We start from the raw sequence: 13,440 nt of genomic DNA, 5'->3' as shown, positions 1-13,440 counted from the left end.
TAATTACTTTAAATTAATAACTATTCCATCAGGTTTGGGGGCATAATAAAGCTACTGGCCTACTGAAAAGTATGTCCACGTAATCAAAGCTTGGTCAGGGTTCCTTTTACGTGAATAATTGCTTTAAACAAGCAAGCCATGTTGTTTATATTTGTGTTTTTTGTACAGCACTTCGGTGTTTAAAGTGCTTTATAAATAAAGTTGGATTGGAAGCAAGCACCAAGGTGATCAACCTGTGGATCTGCTAAGGTGTTCAGGAAGCCCAGGTTGCTTTGATAGCGGCCTTCAGGCCATCTTCATTGTTGGTTCTAATGCCTCTCATCTTCCTCTTGACAATCCTCCAGAGATTTTCTATGGGATTCATGTTAGGCCAGTTAGCTAGCCAGTCAAGCCCAGTGGCACCTGTTGGAGAATGTGAATTTTCTTTTTATTAAGTTACAGGCACTTAGTCTGTTTAAAGAGCTCGCTTGCAGAAATGTTCTGTTGTTTTAAACCTTAGACAGGGAGAACAAATTGTTTTCCCAGATAAGGAATGTCTCCCTTATCCAGCTGTGCATGAAGCAGGTGACTGATCACCAACCACAATAAAACTTGCTCCCTTCTTTGGTTTTCAACCCACATGTTGTAAACTCCTGAATCCTCCTGTCCCTTCTTTGATGTCTGACAATAAAGGCAGAAAGACAGAGGTAGCCCGGTGCAGATGATCCCAGACTGTCAGGGAGTAAAAGTTCTCTGTTTGGGTTTATCCTCTGTCCTCTTCTATAGAACAGTCTAAACTTGTGTTGTGTGGTTTTCGTTCTAGGATAAAAGGGGTTATTTATAAAAACCCTTTCAGCACCTTGGTCATTGAACCAGCTCGTTACCTTTGACAGTTCGCGCCGGTAGCAAGTCCTGATGGACAGTAAGATCAGCATCTCCAGAAATATTTAATATCCTCACCTACCTAAAATAATGGCCTAAGTTATTTTTTGCGAAAAATGTTTTTTAGAAAACCTCAAAAAAATTACCTAGGCCATTATTTTAGGAAGGTAGCTCTATGTAAGTTTTACTTTTTAAATTTAATGACTGAATAAAAGGAGCTTTTCAGTAATAATTTATTGACAGGTTTATTTTTTGGTCTATTTGTGTTCATATAAGAACTCTTATTTCTGGGTCACTGTGGCATATGACTGTTACTTTGCTTTTTATGTAAAAAGGAATCACAAAGAATTAACTGGATAAAAAAAGACTGGAAAATACAGAAAACCTTTATTTCAAATACATATATTAAAATATAAATCAAAAACATTGTTCCCACGGACAAACAAAACAAATTCAAGCTTCAGGCTAAAAAAAAACATTTGATAAAATCTGCAGTTTTAATCTTCCACTTTAATTCAGCACCAAAGGTTAACAGCAGGTTTGCTGCTGTCTCTTTTGGCTCCATTGTTTTACTATTGACTTTTTGCTCTTGTTTATGTTTTTCCGTCTTTAAATTTCCAGAATTACTATCCTTTAATCTTTGGTCTCCAGTTCTTTGACGCGCTTGGTCAGCTCCTCTAAAGCCGCTTTCAGGTCCTGCACCTCCTTCTTTAGAGACTGGACCTCCTGAGAAACAAACAGGAAGTGAGCATCATTTCATTCGAGTGCAGAATCGAACAGAAACGGTCCAGTTCAGCACCGTTCATTCCCTAAAATAGCAAATGTTCTCAGCTTTTCTCACCCCACTGCTGTCTGGGTGGGTTCCTGCAGAAGCACTCGTGGTCTTCAGGAGGCTCTTGTGGACTTTGAATTCCTTGGCCTTGGTGGTGGCTACAAACCCTTCCTTTAGGGAGATCAGAACCGGCGGGGCATCTTTCCCATTGAACCACTCATCAGCTTCCACCGAGGGCTCGGGGCCGACGGTGTCTGGGTAGAGGTCCTCCTGGAACAGATCCGACTACGAAGCCAGAGGAGGAGACGGTGAGCGGATTGCAGCATAACCTACAGATGTGGGTTTTGCTGGGTTTTAAAACTCACCTTGCGTGGTACTGTCATGACTATGGGTTCACATTTCCTCTCATGGAGTTTGTAGAACCTGGAGACAGAAAGATTAGCTTGTCTTTTTAGCTTCCCCCTTAAATAGCTAAAAATATGAACAAAACGACACATTTCTGCACGTGTTAATGTTCTAGCGTTAAAACAGTATTTTGGTTTTATTTTATGCAGCAAAGTCCAGAAAAAACTCTAACAGTTTTGCTGAAAATTGAACATAACTGGAAACCTCTCCACCTAACAGAAGAGAAATGGTTCTGAACTGGTGGCGCCAGAGGACACTGGGTCACTTTAATCAGCTGTAATCACACTCCAGGAACAGTGCAGGAATTAAAAGGGTGATGACATTTCTGTCTGGGTTAACCCGCTTGTGATCCAAGCAGCTTTGGCTACCTTGCGATTTCACACTTGTTGACCTCCAGGCCCCTCTTGGGCATGTATCCCATCCCCTTCTGGCTCTCCTTGCTGCTGTACATGGACAGGTAGTGGACGTACGGAGCTTCGTCTGTCACTTCGAAGTAACGTATACTGCTGTCTCCCTACGAGAAAGGCCAGCAGAGAAAACGTTGAGCTGCCTGTGTCTGTGGGGGCCAGCGTCACCGACCGTGTCCCGGTCAGAACCAAACCTTTCCACAGAGGTAGATGATTCCCGTGTCTGGGTCGAAGAACGGCAGGAGGACGCCGCTGCTGGTGTCCAGCTCCTGCAGGGTCAGCGGCTCTCCAAAGTTGTTCTGTAGAAACACAATCGCATGTAGAAATGTTTACCGTTTTCCCCACAACCAGAGGAACGCCGTAGAGAAGACAGACAGACGGTAAACGAGGGATTAATTTAATTATGGCTCTGGTGGTTTTCTGCAGAGAAAACTCCCTGTGTGCCGTAATCCGGCTGCAGTGGCGGCCTGGAGAGGCTGCAAGCTCGACAAATAACACAACTCTGAAGGCTGTTTCACGTTAGAAAGTGTTATTCTGGCTGATTTTCATGTATTACCTCCAGTGAGCCGGGCAGTGCACGCTGCTTTTTGCTTTTAGTTTTTTTTTTTAAATACGTTAGTGGGCTGGTATAATTTGTTTTTAATACACTTTTGTAGTCTTTTAAGATGGTCTTGAGCAATAGTTGTTTCTTTTCAAAGAGATGCTGATCCTTTTTCAGAAAAGTTTCCCCTCCTCACTTTACCACAACTCATGAGTCATTTGCATGTAGAAAGGCCTTTAAAGCGAAGGGAGGAACCAATGTTTTAACCTTTAGTAATTGGGATATTATTTAGCTCAATCTTGAGATATTCTAAACCAGTCTGACAGAGGATAGGATTTTATTTATTCATTTTTTGTTATATATATATATATATATATATATATATATATATATATATTTTGTTAACTTGTCCTGTCTGGCTGCACAGCTCTAAGAGTTGCTGTCTTAATGCCAAAAAGAGCCCAACAGATTTACGTTTAAGTAATTCAAATATTCCCAAAGAGAAAAATCTTTGTTCTGTTTCCTGAAGACATTTCAGATCCTCTGCATCTGATGTAGGTCATTTATTTATAATATGATGTCCGGATCAGTTATATGGACTACATGCAAAATAATAATAATACATTATTATTATATTATTATTATTATTATTATTATTATTTTATTTTATTATTATTATTACTCACCGGGTCCCACAGCGCCACCTGCCGCTCGCTCATGCGGCTGAAGCCGGTGCTCAGGATCTTCCCGTCAGACACGAACACGGCTCTCACAGGCCTGGAGCCTTCGTGGGGTTTCTCCTTCTCCTGTAGGGGGCGCAGAGGAGCAACGTTTCAGACATGAAGGTTGAGACAGAAATTAGTTTAGTTTGTATCAATATTTAGCATAATTCTTGGTAATCTACCTTGAATTGAACAACATTGTAACTTTGGTTAATGACGTTTCAGGATGATTCAGTTACTTTTCCACACAGGTTTGTTTGGATACCTATTGTCTCTTAATGAATGAAATCATGAAAGAAACAGCTTTTTGTATTTAGACACGGTATGTTTGTGTGGCGGTAAAACATGGTTAAGGTGCTGAAAGATTTATGTGTGACAAAATAAATAAAGAAGGGGGCATTACTATGAAAAAAGTGTTACATTTTTGAAAACAAAAAACAAAAAAACATTAGTTAGATGTTTTTTATGATATTTCAAAGATTTTTTTCATACCAAAGCATTGTATTTGTATTTTTGAAGACATCAAATCTCTTATTATTTTTTGCCTGACTTCTAAATAAGTTAAAAACCTTTAATTTTCACTATTTTGCCCTATTTTTTTATCAACTAAAAGTTATTTGTTTGTAAGTTAAATTTAAATCTTGCACATTTATCCATGCAGAGTTTTTAAAAAAAGGGGGATTTCAGAAATTATGATTGCAGAGAACTGTCTGTGTATAAAACATAATATTTAATACTGACTATTTCTTTAGTAAATAACAAATTTAGGAACAACTATAGTTTAATAATTTTGTTATTAAACCATGTGAGGTTTAAAATAAAACTATATCTTACAAATTTACCATAGTATTTATGTGCATAAATACTATGTTAAAATCTCCTACCTACATTATAGTGCAGAATTTAATAAGATAATTCAGCAATACATAATATTTAGAACAAGGAAGAGCAGCCAGGAGATTATTTTTATTATTTGTTCTGTTGCGTAATGTGACGGTGAGGAGGCTGAAGGGAACACTTACAAAGAGCACGGTGCCTTTGCGTGGGTCCAGCACCCTCAGCTTCTTGTCTTTGCAGGAGGTGACGATCCTGGAGCCGTCCCTGTTCCAGCAGGTGCTGTAGATGAGGTCGGGGTGAACGCTGTCGATTCTCACCACCTCCTCCCCCCGAGCCACGTTCCACAGGATCACCACGTTATCAGAACCTGCCGGAGAGCAACAGCTTCAGGTTTTCTCACCAGCTCTGCGTGCCGTAAACGCCGCTAACACGACAGCAGCCGCTGTGATGGGGAACAGGAAGAAGGCCTCGTGTGCAACAACATAAAAAAAAAAAGTGATGCACAAATTGGCTCTGCATGAACAAAAAGCTGCTATGTGGAAATTAGAGGTGATAAAGTAACGTGTGATTTCAAATGAAAGATTCAAGTTGCAACACGCTGCCTCGCTTTGTGAACCAAAGTGTCTGATAACCGAAAATCTAACTTCCCGATTGTAACATAAGTGGCAGTCACCTTTGTGTGGTTCCTGAAAACAGCAGTTCCCCACAGAATCATGTGAAAGCCAGAGGTTACCTGCACTCAGCAGCACGTTGTGGGCGGTGGGGTGCCAGCTCAGGATGCCCACACGCTTACAGTGGCCTTCCAGCTTGACGACGGGCTCGGTGAGCGGCGAGATCAGCCCGCCGTCTGGGATCTCCCAGATCTAATCAGAAAAAAAGGCCAGGAGTGATTCACAGCAAACATTTCAGAGCGTGCGGAAGGAGTCGGGAGTTTCTGCCGCCCCACCATGACGCTGCAGTCCTCGGATCCGCTGGCGATGATGTTGTCGTTGTGAGGACAGAACTCGATGTCCAGGACCGGACCCGTGTGGCCACAGACGGTGGGGTAGGACATGTCGATACGCCCCGTCTGCACACGCAAACACCACGGAGGGTTAGAGGTGCTCCAAGAAGTCAAGATAAATACAAGACTGAACTTTACTCTGATGAGGAATGCAATGACAAAAAGGTTAGAAAATGCAGGTCAGCTGATAGAAACCACAGCGCTCCTGATGTCTGGTAACCAGTTTAAAACTCTCACATGTTTGCACAGCTACAGACTCACTGACAACGATAGTTCATAGTTCTGTTTGGTCCTCATTTGGTTGTAAATGCAGACCAGTGATGGGTGTGTAAATGTTTTAGTTTGCATGTAGCTGCTACAGTGGACACCAGAGGACATGAGTGGGGCCTTCAGGAGTGGAGCATCAGAACAGTGACCAGTGAACACCAGCAGACCCAGACGGGTCAGAGCCATGCTTCTGGGTTGCATCGGTGCGGTAGTTGGAAATGCTTGACATGTGGGGTGTGCTCTGTGCAGCATGTTGCAGGATTAGTCCTCGTCCATCGGCACATCTGCATGCATCCCAGCTGCACCTGCTGCTCTCAAGAAAACCCACAATGCAACCACAATGATAGATGTGCAACCTTTAGAAATAACGGAGAACTTTGTTCTCTGTTCTGACTGAACTGTTAAAAACTAGGCAGCATTTATCTGGAATGAAGATAACTACGATGAAAAGAAAACTGATCTGAAGCGGGACCATTAACGAGAAACTGGAGAACAGTACCGTTAAAAAGTGTGGAAAATGGTACATGTTGTTTTAAATTTTCAGATTGTTGCACTAAAGGCAACGCTCCCACTAGTTCTCACTTAATGAAGGACGTTGTATGTATTTTGTGTGCAGCACACACCCTCAGGAGGATGTTTTAGTTCTGAAACCGAAGAGAGCAAGCAGGAAAAGGTTTATTAGAATAGCAGTAGTAAATCTACTTGGTGTTTTGCAGAAATTTTACTTTCAGTTTCATAAGTGGGACAAATGTTTGGCCAGGGACCAAAGAAATGACTTCCCTTAAAGATGTGGACCTTACGGCAGCTTTCTTCTGTGACTGCAAAGCGACTAAATTCACTGTGAATACGAACTAAAGCTAAAGGATAAGACTAAAAGGCACTACAGATGGATAAATTGTGGCTAAAACAACATTACATTTTTATCTAAAGAGAAAAACCGCTGGCAGATGTTCCTGCAACTGTTTGTCCACTTGTAATGCCAACTCATGTCGCCCCCTAGTGGCCATTTTAAACATCTCAGCTCATGCAAAGTCAATCATTTTGACTTTGCCTTAGCTCCAGTCCTCCAAGGCTGATGTCCTGCAACATTTAGCTGTCTTCATGCTCCAACACAGAGGATTCAAACCGGAGATTTAACTCTGCTGAAGAACCGCTCATCTACATCAGCAGCTGTGGAGAAGCAGGCAAACATCTAAAACGTGCAGACCGGCCCCATGAGGATTCATTTTAGACTCCACTGATTTACATACTCCTCGCTAGTCAGCATTTTTTTTTGTCAAAATCTTTTTTTTTTTCTGGGTCTTTAATCTGCTGCCAAACTGTTTTTGTTAGAGAGCTTATCTTAGTAACGTTTGATCAGTGAAGCAGGAGATTAAGGCAAGACAACGCCACCAGAACAGGACTAAAAATGAAACTTAGAACAGATAAATTCATGATTCGACAACATATCTTTTGCCATTGTATATAAAACACAATGGCAAAAGGTCTTCTGTTGAACAACTTAACTGTAAAAAATCCTAAAAACTTTTGGATTTTAATTGATTGACTTTCACTGCAACCTTTAGAAATAACTCCTTAAAAAGGATGTTTAGCCTTTGCTAAAAGTGAGATGGAGCTTCTTTAAACAGTGAAAAGGTTAGTCTGAAACAAACTATCTAAAAAGGCAGATATCCTTTAAATCTAATTTTATGGGGGAAAGGGGAAATTGTGTTTTAACTACATTTAAGCCTTTTTAAAAGAGGGCTTTACCTTGTGTGATTTATTAAAGAGCCTTAATTGTCAGGGTTTCAGTGTTCGCTGAGTTCGATGATTTTGACCCTTATCAAGCCTCCAAACTTGGCTGATTTTACAGCCACGCAGCAAAATGCAGTTCAGAAGCTGCACAGCAGCGCAAACATTTCAAACGTGAAGGCAGAGCAACCTTCTAGAGGCCACATCCGGCCTCTGCACTGACATGACAACAAACTCCTAATATGGTGAAAACTCAACAGCAGAGCAAGTGACGTGAAGAAAGACTGAAAAGACGGCTCGAAACTTCCTTTTTCAGCCGTCTGCATGGCAGAATTCAAATTCTCACAGTGCGAGCGTGGCGTTGCCAAGACAAAGAGCGTGTACGAGAATCGCTGAACAGGGCGATAAACGGGTTTTCTGATCAGTGCAGAGAGGAGAAAGTAAAGCAGAAGGTGCATTTTCTCTCCGTGGGCCCACCTTGTTGAGGGGCAGCACCATGAAGGCTCCGCCACCGCTGGCGTCCACAATCATGGCCACAAACTTGGGGTTGACGGTGCAGAAGTTGCTGTCCCAGGTCATGGTGGAGATGCGGATGTCATCGTAGCACTGGTCGGCCTTCACGGCCTGGCCAAAGACGTGACGGAACTTACTGCTTCTCACAACCTTCCTGGACATGGTGAACTGGGCAGAAAACAGGGCAAAACAGGGCAAAACAGGGTTTATTTGCTGAAGACAACATGAAACAGAACGATGCATGAGCTCATGTGGTCGATCTAACCATGCATTAAACGTTTGGCCTGATTTCAGGTTGAAACAAACTGACACAAGGCTGACTGCACTGCAGGAAAACTAGAAAAAAAAGGGGAAGCAAAGGCTTTCACAACTGCTTCCTCTTGTCCGTCTGTGACTGTTGCCTCTCCTCTCTTTTATCCTGTGCTCTGCTGAAGTGGCGCTGCACGCTGACACAACCATACAAGGCCATAAATAAAATATAAAACCAGAACAGAACTCTGTGATCGGCCTGAAGTTCACGTCTCGTGACCCTAAGAAGGAAAAGCCGTAGGCAGAGCGACAGTTACACCACATCCTTCAAGATGGAGAAACAAAAAACTACAAACTCTTCTTTTGTCCACTTTCTCATTCAAACTCTCCTTTTTGTCCTCCCACCCATAAATACAGCTTTAAATAAACCTTTTTAGAGGAAATGACTATGCTGGTCAGGATAAATGGCTGAGATTTACCTCAAATCATCAAGAATCTGATCAGAATCTGCTGCATCCTAAACAAGTTTCCCATCAATTACAGCTTTTTTTTGTTGTAAACATATAAATAATAAAAAAATCCCCACAGTAAATATAGGTTTTGGTTTACCTCCATTTGTAGATTTTACTTCCTGAAATCTGCAGCCGCGCCTAAGCCCAGCTCAGCGTACAACAGTTTTGCTACATGTGCATCACAAGACATGAGAGGCAGCCCTGCGCCTAATTTAATAAGTCCTTCTGTAATTTCATCACGAGCACAAACGCAAACGTCAGTAAGCCGTCGCCGGCCCCCAGACTCCCTGCTGGGATGGAAAACATTGCGGGCGACAAACCCTCCGTGTGAGGGAAGAGAAACCGGGGCCATGTGGAAGATGAGGAAATTAAAATCAGCAGCGTTACCGTGTGTCCAGAGATGTGAGCGGGCGAGCAGCCGCTGCAGGAGTGATGCTGTGGGCTTACCTGGGAGTCGCGTGGGGAGAGTCGGCTCAAGACGTGTCAGCGGGGCACTCTGCCACCAGAGTGAGGCTCAGAGGAGACGGTGGCTTAAAGTACATCACAAAGAGACATGAAGGAAGTGAAAATTTCAAATGAAGGTGGAAGTGGGAGGTGTCTCCTGTGACATTTCAGGGTTTAAAAAGCTGCAGGAGGCGACAGTAAAAACCCTGCAAACACCATGAGGTTGTGTGCAGGATATAAAGCAAATGTGCAGGCAGGAGTTGGATTGCGTGAAAATGCTGAATTTCATTGTTTCGAAGCATATTTAACTAAAACTGATCAAAAGGCACAATGTTGTGGTAGTTTTCTGCTCTGGATGCAGGTTTGCAGGTTTATTTATTATTTATTTATTATTGTTTTTTTTGTTTGTTTTTTTTTTAAACATATGCATGGATCGATGGCACTTTTTAAATTTCGTTGTTCTTGTGACAATGACAATAAAGTTTTCATTCATTCATTCATTCATTCATTGAGTCAACACCACGCCGGGGTGGAAAGGCACCAGCAATTTTCTGAAGCGTTACAAGAGTTCTACTTTTCAAACTATTTGAATAAAGATTATCTGCATGTGGAAAACATTTAAAAACAATTATTCTCAGATTCCCCTTAGGTTCACACCACAGTCAGACTGTCGATCTCTCAAAACCCAAAATCTTTTTCTACAACTCGACAGGCCTCGCTTAGTACAAGTACAGCTAAAAAAAGTAGAATATTGTGAAAAAGTTAAACCAATTTCAGAAAGTGAAACTCATTTGTTATATAAAGAGAAACGTTTCAAGCCCTTATTTATTGTAATTTTGATGATTATGTCTTCCAGATGATGAAAACTAAAAACATTTGAATATTGTGAAAAAGCAAAGTGCTGTAAAGAAAGTTTAGTGGAAGGAAAAAGTGTGGTAGGAAAAAGATGCACCAGCAACAGGGATCCCCACTTTAAGAGGACTGTCAAGACAAATCAATTCAGGAATTTAGAGAATCTTCACTAGTGGGCAGAGGCTGGAGTCAGAATATTAAGAGTCACCACACACAGAGCAATCCTGCATCGGGGCGACAAAGGTTGTCCTCCTCTTCTCAACTGACTCCTGAACCAGAGAACGCATCAGAAGCATCTAACCTGGGCTCAGAGGGAAAATTACTGGGCTCAATGGTCCAAACTCCCGTTTTCAGATTAAAATAAACTTTTCATTTAATTTTTAAATCAAGGTCCCAGAGTCTGGAGGAAGAGTGGGGAGTGCCTGACCAGAACCCCGTACAGAACATATGGGGTGTTGTTCAGAGGAGGACGAGAGAAACCAGAACCAGTAACGCTGAAGACCTGAAGGCTGAAGTCAAAGCAAACTGGGCCTCCAGAACCGCTCAGCAGAACCACAGGCGGATCGCCTCCATGCCGCGCCGCATTGATGCAGGAATTCATGCATAAGGAGCCCAGACCGAGTGCAGAATGCAGAGAAATTAACATTAATTTCAGAAGCCATTTCTGTGTTTAATTGATTTTATGTAATATTCTAATTTTCTGAGATACTGAACTTTGTTTTTTGTTGTTTTTAATCATCAACCAGTAAAGAAATTTGTAATGAATCTATACAATTAATAAGTTTCATTTTCTGAAATGAGTGACAATTAATATTGGCCTTTTTTTTATGATATTCACATTTTTTTGTTGTACTTGTATGTTATATTTTGAAATTTATTATAAATAGACTGAATAGACTGATGATTATAAATAGACTGAAGAAGTAAGGCATGTTTGGAAGGGCTGTCAGGAAAAAGCCATTCTTTTCTAAAATGCATAAAGTAGCATGGTGAAAACAGAGACGTGTGGCCTCAAGCAGAAAACCAAACAGGACATCGGCACAAACCCTTCATGCTGCTGGAGGTACGATGATGTGGGCTTGGCCGACCGGACCGGAGCAGCTTGAAAGTTGAAGTTCCGTCCAAACCGGGTCCTCAACGGGACAATAATCCCAAACCCAGCAGCAAATCTGGGACTCAATGCCTTATAAGGAATAGAATCAAGGTGTCACAATGGTCTAGTCAAAGTCCAGTCCGTGCAGCTTCCCTGAAACACAGACATGACCTTAAGAGAGCAGTGAGAAACAAAAGTCTGAGCCATGATGTACTAAAGCAGCGTTTTAACAAAGAGAGAAACTATAATCCATAATGAAGCGAAGGATTTATAAAGTCATGCAGGAAAAGGCTGCTGAAGATGCTGAAGGGTTTTCACACTCCATATTCTGGATAATGTCTTGGAAAATAGAAGCTAACACAATTTACTGTGTTTTTTTCTCCATCAGATGTTTGCTGAAACACTTTCAGCATGTGGTAAAGGCCTGATGTGTGCGACGCATAAAAGGGATCGGCGTCGTGCAGATCTGCCAGATCTACCTTTAAAATACCCGAGTAAAGGCCTTCAGCAACCGTCAGCTAAAGAAAGACTAACCTGGCAGGTTATTGTCCTCCCCCTCGTCATGTTAAGCAGAATGGAGCTCCGGATGCCATAGTTATGCCAAACATATTGGTTTTTATCAGGTCAGGCTTTAAATCCTCGCTTGACGGCCAACCCTTGATGATTTATTTTATTGCTGTGAAGGTATTGGGTGCAAACTAATGCCAAACATGACAGGAGAGGAAAAGTCAAGGGAAAAACCAATGACAAAACCATAAACACCTGCAAAGAGACAAAACAATAAAATAAAATACAAAATGCACCAGCAGCAGTGATATGGAACAAAACTTTATACTAATGAAGAAAACTACACGGCAACACAGCTATTCAAGGCAAAGGCCTCCAAAAACGAGGCATCTAAGACCTTTTATGATGTAAACAGATGAGTCAGGAATTTACTCAGAGATGGAAATGAAACAGGGAGCACCCAGATTTGAACTGGGGACCTGTTGATCTGCAGTCAAATGCTCTGCCACTGAGCTACACCCCCACAGGTCCTTTGAGTCAAAATATTACAATACATCGATGATTATGGATGTTTACCATTTACTTGGCTTTCTTGGTTGTGAGTGCCACCATCCTGTGGAAAAAGGGAAATAATGTGTGTGACATAGTAAGAGTCACACACGTGTGGAAAAATGCAGAAAAACGTTCCAGCCTTCAAGAGACTCCATCAATTGCTAAATATGTGAAGTTGTGAATGAATAAGTGTGTGTGAACATGCAAAAAGGCCTTACATGACCTGTGGTTGTTGACGGATGCAGAGGGCCTTCACCCCCCCCCATCATCCCCATCATGGATCAGAGTCAAGCAGAAAGGAGCCCAGTATACCAGTAGCCCCACGGGACACCATGCATCCACCACCCACAAGAGAGACCGAGACAGAGCCCCGGAGCAGAGGCCCCCCAGGACCCCCCCCAGCCTGATACCTGAGAGTACCCAGCCTGCAGACAGCCCGCCAGGGCAGGTCAGCACGAGCCCCATGAACCCGTTCAATCCGCAGGTGGTTCAGCAGCGAGGGGGGGGGGGGGGGGTGACCGTGTCTATTTGCCTCAGTTGTGGTATTGTGGGAAATAATTGTGCAGCTGCAGTTTTTTTCTCAAAAACTATAACTAAGTTAAAAATAAATAAATAATTTTTTCTGTGCACAAAAGTAAAATCAGATTTAAATGAACTTAACAGAAAAAGGAAAGAAAATTAGTGGCCGTTTTTTTTTTGTCTTTTCTTGTTGTAAACATGCTTCTTAGCAATAAATGTTAAAGCAACAGAAAAACAGTTTTTTTTATATGAATTGGTGACTCGTCTGTTAGGAAAATGAACAGCTTACCAAATCCTTTCCGTCCCGCCACGGCCCTCATTCTGCCGTCCGTTTGGTGTTTATAACGTTAGATAATGAAAATCTGAAGAGACCAGTTGAATTTTTTTTATTCAACAAAGGCCTCAGCAGTGCACTGGAGAACCATGCACTGCCAGACAGGGACCATCACCCAGTAGGAATGTGAAGAAGGGGTGGCAGCACCCCCTTCAAGGGTTCCAGCAAGAAGAAGCAGACTGAGTTTTGTCCTGTGGGGGAAACAGGGAACCCCTGCTGAGAGGGTCCCAACTGAGGTTGCTCCCAATCCAATCCGATTTTATTTTATCATCATAGCTCAATGGCACTAATAGAGGATGATCTGCCTCCCCTGATGATG

General features: G+C 42.2%; 1 protein-coding gene and 1 non-coding gene across 3 annotated transcripts; both read right to left on the bottom strand.

The window, feature by feature from the left end:
• Positions 1–1,441: 1,441 nt before the first annotated feature.
• On the bottom strand, positions 1,442–9,369 carry coro1a (coronin, actin binding protein, 1A). 2 transcript variants are annotated; one of them, XM_012872036.3, is made up of 11 exons: positions 9,268–9,369; positions 8,024–8,227; positions 5,492–5,614; positions 5,279–5,408; positions 4,731–4,912; positions 3,673–3,792; positions 2,640–2,744; positions 2,407–2,552; positions 1,999–2,056; positions 1,703–1,918; positions 1,442–1,587 (listed from the first exon to the last, which is right to left on the bottom strand). In XM_012872036.3, exons 2-11 carry the CDS (start codon positions 8,219–8,221, stop codon positions 1,495–1,497), a joined length of 1,371 nt encoding a protein of 456 aa, XP_012727490.2. In that variant the 5' UTR covers positions 8,222–8,227; positions 9,268–9,369; the 3' UTR covers positions 1,442–1,494. The 2 variants fall into 2 exon arrangements, with proteins under 2 accessions (XP_012727490.2, XP_036004040.1); XM_036148147.1 differs by lacking the exon at positions 9,268–9,369 and adding an exon at positions 8,918–9,052.
• A 2,798-nt stretch (positions 9,370–12,167) lies between these two features.
• On the bottom strand, positions 12,168–12,239 carry trnac-gca. The gene has a single exon. It is a non-coding gene; the product is annotated as a tRNA-Cys (tRNA).
• Positions 12,240–13,440: the final 1,201 nt, after the last annotated feature.

Source organism: Fundulus heteroclitus, chromosome 16 (genome assembly GCF_011125445.2).
Source record: "Fundulus heteroclitus isolate FHET01 chromosome 16, MU-UCD_Fhet_4.1, whole genome shotgun sequence".
NCBI lineage: Eukaryota > Metazoa > Chordata > Actinopteri > Cyprinodontiformes > Fundulidae > Fundulus > Fundulus heteroclitus.
Note: the sequence above shows the minus strand (reverse complement) of the source record. Positions and strands in the feature narration are given on the sequence as shown.

Coding starts and splice junctions, on each gene's coding strand:
- coro1a (XM_036148147.1), bottom strand. Junction 5,409..5,491: donor CCGAGGACTGCAGCGTCATG/GTGGGGCGGCAG, acceptor TTTTCTGATTAG/ATCTGGGAGATCCCAGACGG. Junction 2,057..2,406: donor AACAAGTGTGAAATCGCAAG/GTAGCCAAAGCT, acceptor TTCTGTCTCCAG/GTTCTACAAACTCCATGAGA.